Source organism: Vitis vinifera, chromosome 1 (genome assembly GCF_030704535.1).
Source record: "Vitis vinifera cultivar Pinot Noir 40024 chromosome 1, ASM3070453v1".
Classification (NCBI taxonomy): Eukaryota; Viridiplantae; Streptophyta; class Magnoliopsida; order Vitales; family Vitaceae; genus Vitis; species Vitis vinifera.
The window spans coordinates 10311009-10321676 of NC_081805.1; the positions used below are offsets into that span (position 1 = coordinate 10311009).

General features: G+C 38.4%; 1 protein-coding gene across 2 annotated transcripts; it reads left to right on the forward strand.

Moving 5' to 3' along the window:
• The first annotated feature begins 4272 nt into the window (after nt 1-4272).
• Nucleotides 4273-9098, forward strand: LOC100260313 (TORTIFOLIA1-like protein 4). Of its 2 annotated transcripts, XM_010654523.3 has the most exons (5): nt 4273-5505; nt 5780-5888; nt 6203-6792; nt 7571-7998; nt 8676-9098. In XM_010654523.3, the coding sequence occupies exons 1-5, from the start codon at nt 4708-4710 to the stop codon at nt 8686-8688; spliced, it is 1938 nt and encodes a 645-aa protein (XP_010652825.1). In that variant the 5' UTR covers nt 4273-4707; the 3' UTR covers nt 8689-9098. The 2 variants fall into 2 exon arrangements, with proteins under 2 accessions (XP_010652825.1, XP_019076160.1); XM_019220615.2 differs by lacking the exon at nt 8676-9098 and having other exon boundaries at nt 4447-5505; nt 7573-7824.
• Nucleotides 9099-10668: the final 1570 nt, after the last annotated feature.

Genomic DNA, 10668 nt, shown 5'->3' on the forward strand with positions numbered 1-10668 from the left:
TACTAATTAACTTCATGTGTAACATGAAGATAGAAGTCATATGGCAGAGCCACCCTTCTCCTTAGAAGGATGGACCCACCACCAGTTGCAGTGTCCTCTAGGCTCTAACTTCAGAACAGGTCCACCACATGGCCCCAATCATCTAAGTAGTGGAGAAGCCCCCTCTGTTCTATTTGTTTTTGGGCACTCACCTTGTACTCTATGTGGTTTTTCCATACTTATCAACTCACTCTTTGCAATCATTTTTATGTTCAGGTGTCTTCTCTCTAAATTTCCCAACCAAATACCTGTTCCAATTTATTAAAAAAGAAGAAGAAGAAAGACCTCTACCTCCATAAATTTGATCAGTAATAAAATAGATCGTTCAATTAGGTAGAGAATGGATTATTATTCCATATCTAAATATATTTCAGGTTTCAAAGCCTCATCATGGCACAGCTTCTCCATTCCTTGCTCAAGTAAAGAAGAATTTTTCTGACCTCTTTTATTTTAAAATACATCAAACATATTGCATGGTATTTTAACATTCAAAAACATATTTTGAAGATTTCATAAATTTTCTCAGAAGGGTCAGGATAAAATTGTGAAGTCAGCATCATGTTGCAAGATTCATGAATGTTTCCGATTTTGATTTTGTATCCTCGTTTAACAGGATTTAATGCAAGATCCATGACCATTGAGGGTGAATCCTCACAGGATTGATTCATTTTATGCAGATAGGATCATAAAAGAGACACATGACGCTGTTCCATTGAGTGAAATGCCAACCATCATGTGCCAACCTCTGCCCCAACCAGAGGAATGTCTTTGTAAGGATGCCTCAAATGAGCTTATCTTCTTCTCCATAAGCAAAAATAAATAAAGGCCCATACTCTGTTCTTGGATTTCTGCAATTCACCACAAGCCTACATGTGATGGTGTCTCCAAGGAAGGAAAAGGCACATGGCACCAATACAACAATATCGAAACAATTCCATGGTTCTAGTCATATTTTTGGACTCCCCATGTGAAACGCCTAGCACTCCAATAACAGGCTTATCAGATGGGACTTGCCTCATAGTCAAACAACATTAATGTGGACCATAGCAACCCATATCCCACCTTTCTTCTCCACCCTTCTCCCTTTGTCTCCTCATATTCTTATCTTCACTTATCACCACTGACTGCTAGCGCTGATTTTTTGAAACACATAATTGATTTGTATCAGAATTAGACAACATTCCCTCATTTCTATTCTTATCAAGAAATGCATCAGCCTTCTAATTTTTCTCAAAATTTCAACATTTATTCTACTTTCCAATGGCCGGAAATTCTTGATTGTCATAAATCCTTTGAATTATTGGCCTCCCTTCAAACCAAATCGCTAACATTCTGGAATTTGGACCCCATCAAGACTTCTCTGGGCATCAGATAAACAGAAAAGAAAAGAAAAGAAAAATCATGTAAAGCAAATGCATGCAGATTCTTCAATCTTCGGTTCCCTTCTTCCTGCTTCCTTATATTAATCTCTTACCCACGGGCTTTTTATTTTAAATTTTGTCCCATCATCATCTTGTTACCATTCTCACGTGAGTTTTTTTTTTTACTTTCATGGATCTTAAAGCCAGACTCCTCTCATGTGACTCCACTTTACAAACAATTTTCAAATAATTTTTCTTCATTGTTGTATTATTATTATTATTTTTATTGGTACTTCCTGTGAAATTCCGTTACATGGAAATTGACTTCGCAAAATGTCCCATTATAATAAGGGCACTGAGATCTATTGACCCCATTACTAGAATTCCCAAGGCTCCCATTACACACAACGTCCACATAAACTTCCCCACCCATCCCATATGAAGCATTTATTGCAAAATGAGAAACCAAAAAAATTGTTGTTAGGGCAGATGCAATGACATAACAGCAGCGGGCTTTCATGGACAAAAATTGATGGCTAACCTCCGATGTTGTACCCACGGGACCCCATGTGATGCAGCCAAGCAGTTTGGTTCGAATAAAATCATCACTGGTTTCCTAACATTTCTGGGAAAGTAGGCAGTTTATGCCTCATTAGTTTAGAACTCAGCAATTATTTTTCATTTAGTTTACAAAGCGGTTGTTGCGGTTCGGTGTATCGAACTTTTAGGAGGAGGTATTTGTCATGTACAATTGTGATGTGAAGACTGCAGCCTAGGAGAACAAAAGGTTTTCACCCTTGAGGAGACCTATCTGTTATCATTTACTTTCAGCTACCCTGGGCAAAGTGAATTCAATAGCTGATGTTTATTTTCTCAGAAGAATTTTGTACCAGACAAGGGAAGAGAGGACAGCAGGGGAAGTAGTTGCCCATTTTGATTAAAGTAAGCATTAATTTCTCATAATTCTCATACGCTGTAGAGTACCACACGTTATTTCTCAAGTCTACTTCAGCTTGTTCGCATCCTCAAGCCAAAGCTCGAGCAAAATGCATGGTAATTAGCTCAACTGAGCTTTATGTATATTTTGGCTTGGAAGGCTTACCAAAATAAGATGTATGTGCAAGTGATACTTCCTTGTAAACTGTCAGTATTCAAAATCAAAGAGAGGGAAAAAGAAAGGGCTTTAAGCCCATGTGGCTGCTTGTGGGGATTTTCTTCATCATCCAATATCAACCAATTGTGACTCTATATGAAAACAACAGCACAAGGACCAACCTGCCAACTGATTGCCATCAATCCAGAGAGCTCACATGGTTTCTAACTTATTTTCTGTCACTGTATTGCCTTTCAGCTTGAGGGGATCCACAATTATAGCGCCTTTCTTCTAAATTTCTACCTTTATGGCTTTATCCACTCCCTCTTCTTGCTATTATTGATCGCTGCGTTTTAACTCCATTCACGGGCCTTGTGTATTCTTTTACGCCAACCACGCTCTTCTTTCAGTTAAAAGTGTAGGCCTTAAAGGCCAATTGCGCTATATATCAACTAGTAGGTTGGTGGGTAGATAGATAGGAGGCTTAGAGCTCCGAATTTTGTAGGACCCTCCAAGCATCCTCATCATTGTTATCACATGGATTCACATTTTCAAATGAGAAAAGTATGCATATCCGACGATCCCTGAGATCAACAAGGCAGTGTGAGTGGGTCCTAGCTCTACTGCCAGTCAAAATAAATGTAATAGAAGAAGAGCATCTTCTGGTTCTTCTACGCTCTCCCCAAATCTAACCCCCAATTTGCAGGTCATTCAATAACAAAACCAGGGCGTCACGTGAACGCCTGTTGCTTGGAGCGCTTTCACATTCCTGCCTCCCTCCCTCCCTCCCTCCCATGTCGTCCTCACATGCTCTACATTTTTATCTCTTCCTTGTAGATTGAACTACTTGGTTTAGTTGCTCACAATAATTAACTAGCTTCCTTTTCCACAATTTGCATACCCCTTTTTTCGGCTTTTTCATTTTTTGTCACCAAACAGGGCATTGGGCTCTCCATAAACGAACAGATGCTTCTCTCGTGACATCGTAACATGAGTCCCATTATCGATTAAATTGATATATTATTAACATCTTTATGGTAAAAAAAAAAGAAGCAGAAAAAGTAGATTCTCGAATGAAAATTTATAAATTTTATGTGCCATGGGTGACAAGATGCGTGATATGAAAGTATTAATTTTGTGAAGTGTACGAATAGAATATGGTATGGTGGATGGGGAAGGATATGAAACGTTACTTGGATGGACCATGGGGGTGAGTGGAGGAATAGGTTGCACATCCCCCTGTGAGGCTGTGCCCTCATGTTCTAATCAAGTCAATTTGTGAGGTTTTTTAAATTCACCGGTGAGATGAGATATACACGAAAAACATGAAAGATCATCATTAGGACCATCATACTTGCCGACCATCGATAAACTGATCAGATTAACCACCCGAAGTTCGGTACTCACCAAATCATTGTTTATATTTAGCAAGCAAAAAAAAAAAAAAAAAATTACTGAATAAGAAATAGAAAGATGAAATGTTACCAAACCACCCTCCAACTCATTTTGAGATTGGATCCTTTTACAAGGCTTTATTTTACTTTTTAAAGACATATCTTGGTATTTGAAAATTACTACAAAAGAGAAAAGTTAATTTCCAAATTTAGAGTCATTCCAATTTGATTTGTTTAGGTTTTTTTCCTTATTACAATCAAATAGCAAAACTAATATTTGTGATCATCTTGTAAAATCCAATCAGAGTTTTGATTTGGACTTAGATTTGAAGAGAAGTTCCCCCCTATATTTGACATCTTAGGACGGTTAAGAATAAATTGGACAAGTACCTAATTCACTAGTGTTCCATAGTAAAGATTGTAGACAGGAAGGAGTATTTGTGTGGGTTTGGTCCATTTTGAACCGTTAATCTCACTTATTATTTACTTTTTCCGACTTTTTAACTGTAAAAATTCCAAATTTAATTTAATGAAAATGAGTGAAAAGGGAAACTGGGGAAACAACTGCCTTGATTGATGTTGCGAATGATAATTCCCCGCGAGCCTCTCTCGGACGTTTAAATAGTCTGAGGAGCATTTGCCAACTAACATGCGGAACCCCGTGGGTTGCTGATTTGGTCTCCCGGCAAAACCGCCCGAAACACCTTAAAGTTTCGGTGTCGCCACCATCAAGACGGGTGGCTCAACACCTCTCGTTTCCAGCGACTTGGCCAATGCCAAAAACTGAGACACCGAACTTGACAACCATCGCTCTTTGCCCATGTCTCTCTCAAAGAAAACCGTCTCAACTCGTGATCTGAAGCACCGAGTCATCACCTGCCTCAACAAGCTCTCCGACCGGGACACCCTCGCTGTCGGGACGGCCGAGCTCGAATCCATCGCTCGGAATCTCACGCACGATTCCTTCTCTCCCTTCCTCTCATGCCTCTATGGTACCGATTCCTCCGAGAAATCGCCTGTAAGGAAGCAATGCGTTCGTCTCTTAGGTGTGCTCTCGGAGACTCACGGCGACTCTCTCTCTCCTCACCTCTCCAAAATGCTATCCAACGTCGTTCGTCGCCTTCGTGACTCCGATTCCGCCGTCCGATTGGCCTGCGTTGACGCCGTCGGTGTTATGTCGTCGCAGATCACGAAACCACCATTTTCCGCATTTTTGAAGCCCTTGACTGATTCAATATTGCTTGAGCAAGATTATAATTTGCAAATCGGTTCCGCGCTTTGCATTGCGGCAGCGATCGAGGCCGCGCCCGATCCAGAGCCGGAGCAGCTGCTGAAGCTCCTGCCGAGGCTACTGAAGTTAGCAAAGAGCGAGAGCTTCAGAGCGAAGCCGGCATTGTTGTCGCTCATCGGTAGCATTATTGGTGCCGGTGGGGCGTCCACTCGTGGTGTGTTGAATAGTCTGGTTCCGTGCTTGGTTGAGTTTTTGAGTAGTGAGGACTGGGCAGCGAGGAAGGCTTCGGCGGAGGCGTTGGCTAGATTAGCTCTCGTGGAGAGAGATTTGGCAACCGAGTTCAAGTCCTCGTCTTTGTCTTCTTTGGAGAGTCGGAGATTTGATAAGGCATTTTCTCTTTCTTTTCTTTTCTTTCAGAGTGATTTGTTACTCTCTGCTTCGTTTTTAAGAAATTCTTGCTTGTTCGGGATGGATAAAATACAAATGATTCAGCAGGTGAAACAACACAAAAAAAAAAAATGGAGATTCAAAGTTTTAGTTTATTTGTATTTTTATTTTTTCATTTTGCTTCCTCTGTGATTACACGAGCATTATTGTCTATTTGATGTATGTTTTGTGGAAAATTTGGGAACTTCAATCTGATTAAATGCGGATGGCGCAGGTCAAGGTGGTCAGGGACACTATGAATCGCACCTTGGATTTGTGGAAGGAGCTTCCATGTGACTCCAACGGTCTCTTGCCCCTGTCTCCATCTAAAGCTTCTTCAAAAGGCAAGTGAATTCCGGCTTCTTGCCTTTGGTTTATTGTTTCATACTTTAGTTAGTGAATTAATCATTGGAGGCACCTTCATAATTTATCTCATGTTATGCAAATTGTTCAATAATATAGCTTACTAGTAATAAAATTATGTTGCCTCATACAACAGCATGGGCAATTTTAGTTTTATTTTTATTTTTTCTTTTTAATTGAATTTGTTTGACATTAAACTGAACCGGGTCCTTTTTCCAGAAGAAGAAGAAAAAAATGAATTCAGTACGGCTCTAATTTGTTCATTTTACATTCTTCTTATTTCTCATTGGACCAGATAATGGTGCTGGTGGATGCTTCCCTCCTGCCTCCAAAATTTCCTGTGATGTTGGTTTTGAGACTCCTCAGCCAAAGAAAATAATCCCCACAAGATCACCTCCATCAGATAATTCATTAGTAACCACTGCGAGAAAGAGAAGCCCTTTACAGAGTAGTAATAATGGGAAATCGACTACTGCAATGTTCCGTAAGCTAGACTGCAAGAAACCCTCTGATTGGAAAGTTGAAGTTGCTGTTCCCCATCCATCCTCTTCAAAAGTGGCTTGTGAAGATGATCTTAAAAGGAGGTACTTGGTAGTTTCAGATTCGGAGGAGAATGGAAACTGCGGGGATTCAAGACCAGAAACAAACCGTGTCCTCTTTAGTAAGATCAGTAATGAAAAAATGCATAAATTTGGTTGCTTGAGATCTGGGTCTCGCATTGTCCCCTTTCATGAGAATAATAATTCTGAGTCAGCTGTCGTGGATAGCAATGCTACTGAAGAAGAAATCTATGAAAACCAAAAGGACATAGAGGATCTGTCTTTGATTCGCAAACAGCTTATCCAGATTGAGAACCAGCAATCCAGTATGTTAAATCTCCTCCAGGTGTGTTAGTGAAGCTTGATTCTCTTTGCTCTCTAGTTGGTGCAAGTCAATTGCATTTTATATCATATCCATGCATGTAGTACTGGGTGCCATTTCTCTGTTGCTGATACATTTCTTTGTGTGGTTTACAAGTTAATTAATTTCTTTTGTTTATGAATTTTTGTGGCATGTGCTGCTAAATTTTTTTGGCTTAATGCACTTGACATTTTTTTTTAAAGAATAACAGAAGAATATCATCAAACAATTTTAAAACAACTTTTGAAACAATGCCCCATATATATATTGCTAGGCAAAACAACACCCTTATCTATCATGTAATTAGCCATCCTATATCCTGTTTTTGGTAGTATCCTTAAGCTTTTTATTGCATTTTTTAATTTCTCGAGTTCAATTTGATTAACTGTGATGGACAGTGCCTCTCACATGCTTTAGTTCTTCCTAGCCTTGTTAATGGCCTTTTTCTACTAATCTTCATTTATATAATTCCTGAGTACAGAAGGTGAACCCTTGCCTTTGATCTATTTGATTTGTTTGCATTTTAGTGCACTCCTGCATAGAACAAAGCATATTGTTTTGTTTTCCTGCTTATAGTAACTGCCATCTACTGACCTATTTTCTTCATAAAACTTTGCATTGAGTATTTAATTTCTTATTCCGTGCTTTGGGCTATATAAAAAGGTGTTCTATAGATGTTTCATCACCAACATTTTGGTCAATATGTTCTATGTTGAAGAAATGTATGCTGATTTCAAGTTTCTCTTCTTACACTTGAATTTAGAGGTTTATTGGCAACTCCCAAAGTGGGATAAACTCTCTGGAGACCCGTGTAAATGGCCTGGAGATGGTACTGGAGGAAATATCATTTGATTTGGCAATATCAAGTGGAAGGGTATCAAACTCTGATTCTGCAGGGAACACATGTTGCAAGCTGCCCGGAGCAGAATTCTTGAGTTCTAAGTTTTGGAAGAGAACAGAAGGCCATACGACTTCAAGATTCTCTTCTACTGGCAGCATCCAAGCATTAACTACCATAAATAATATGCCCAATAAATATGCCAGCAATATGGTAGATGAACAAAAGCTTCAGCACCAAAATTTGGATGGATTTGTTGCAAATCCATTAGCTGATATTCATGGCACTTCAAGAACTCTAATTGATGGGGCATCTCCAGCTACTCAAACAATGCCAGTGAACCTTAGCCGCAGGTAATTGTTTTTATATTTCTTCTTGCATCCCTTTTAACAAAATTCTTTAAGTTAGCATATCTGGTATAATAACTAACCTTTCCATTAACTTAAGCTCTTGCTAGTTTTCAGGAATACCTAACTTAAGCTCTTTCATGAATATCTCAAATGATTCCAAACATTCTTGGAATGAGTCCTTAAGACTCTTGTCAAACAAATGAATCCTTAAGACTCTTGTCGAAAATAGCACCAGTTTGCATATTTTTTGCTCAATATTTTCCTGATTACTTCTTGAAATTAGTATTATTTCTGCCAACGCGTTCTTCCCAATCCTGAATATCTACCCTATGTTGCAAAAGGTGGTCCCTTTTAATTTAATGTACATCTGAGAAATTGTCAAGCGAGCTAAATCCAACATAGGTCCCACAGTGATCATGTCCTGCCATCACTATATGCATAGCCCAATGGAATACAAGGATCGGATATTAAACGTCAAAGCTCCTGACGCAGGTCCTTATCACACTTATTTGAGTGGTTGGGTGTTGTACACCCTAAATTCAAATCATACTGAGGACCCTGTTGGTATCCAGATTTGCTTGATTTGTTTTCCTTGCTCTAATTTTCTAAGTTGCTTGCTCATGCTTTTGAAACTGGTTTTTCAAATCAACTTAATGACCAATTTCCTCTTCATCTAACAGATTAGCTGCATAGATAAGATGGAAGTGAAATATGTTCCGATGACCAGTGTTATCGAGAGACGGCAGTCATGGACTCATGATCAGCGACACTTGACCACGACAGGAAAATGAACTGCTTCTGCCTGGTAGATCAACCCTGCCATAACTTCCTTCTTCAGTACTTAGAGTAGGAGGGTTATCCATTCAATAATCCTTGGCTTAGAGGAAGCAAATCAGTAATTTAAGTGCAATACCAGAGCAAGCCATTCCTTATTTGATTTTGTTCTCCTATTCCCTTTAGAGAAAAAATTGGGCATTTGTACAGAGAAAAGTTTTCAGGCAGTTTTTTTATTTTTCTTGGTAGTCTCTGCTGTAGTCTTTAATGAAATTTGAGTTTGTGGGACTTGGATTTCGATCCACTGGTTCCATTCTGCTTCCCGAAAATACCATATTGAGTGGTAGCCAATGAAATCATGCCGCTTCAGTCAGAGGCATGTGACAATCCTCTGCTTTGCCCTGCTAACACGGCAGAGGAAATCAAAATCCCTTCCGTTTCTTGTTTGGGCAAAGTTGACAGGCGTGCCGTGCCAATTGTCATTCATGTTTCAATGTGCCTCCTGCATCTGTATTTCTGCGTACTCTTGATCGGAAATATTCAAGTAGCTGACCCAAAAATAAATAAATGAATAATGAATGAGTACAGTGAGTCCAGAGGATCTTCTCCCCCAGACTTCTGACGACTTGCAATTAAGACGTCTTCGAGATAACTGGAATTGTGGCTGTGTTCTTTGTCCTTTTGGGTACGAGTCAAGTGGAGGTTATATAAAATCTTTTGGCTGACAGAATCGTTTGGTAGGTGGATCCAGCGGGCCTATGTTGATTTACATTTCTAAAAAATACAATGAAACATATATGCGTCAGGTTGAGATTAGAATCCGGGCAGCCTACATATCTAATTGGCGAGCCCATTATATAGCTAGGAATCGGCATGAGAATAAAAAGTTTGGGCCTTTGCCAAAAATAATTCATAATATCCATCTATGAAAAATAACGAGAAAAAACAACGGGCATGCAGAAATTTTTTATCTTAATGGAAGCTTTTAGTGTACAAGCCTCTCCTTAAAAGACAAAAATGAAAAAAAAGAAAAAAAAAGGGATAAAAATGCAATGGATGAACGAGTAATATGTTGGGACCAAGGGTGAGGATGAGTTGTATGATATTGGGGTAAAAAAAATGAAGTATTGAAAATTTAGTCATGGCATATTTAATAGTTGTGGTAAGATAACTTTACGTAAATATGAAACATTTGTCATACTTGCTCATTAAATTCTTTAACATCATTTAACTTAATTAAGATTTAAAATGTACAAAATGTTATTTTTAAAAGATCGGTGTAATTATTTCTAATATAATCAATTAAAAAGGTAAATATATTAGACCCTAGTCATATGATATTAACACAATTGACTAAATTAGTTAAACAGTTTGAACATCCAAATTTACATACAATTAGTTTATTAAATACGCTTTATGAGCATGAGGATAATTATATTCAACCCAAATCGCTAACTTCATATTGTGTTTTGAGTCATATTAGCATGTGTTTTGAGTCATATTAGCACATTAACTATACAAGTTGAGCATCAAACTCTAAATATAACTCATTTATTAAACGAGTTGAAATAGTTATAACAAAATCTAAACTGCTAACCTAAGGTTGTTGTTTCATGTTTGAGTCATATTCACAAGTTGTGTCATATTTATTAGCCGTACTTAGGATTGTGATCCATAGGAGAGTTGTATTATAGATGATCTAATGGTTATTCCACTTTGGATGAGGGAAGAAGTGAGTTCCTTTTAAGAGGCTTGATACGTTTTAAAGTTATGAGGGTTCATTGGACTTAAGTGGACAACATTTATAGGGAATGAGTGCACTGTTATAAATGGTATTACAATTGATTCTCGACTTTGACATGAGACTTTATTTATCTAGTCTATAAGGGATGTTTGTTT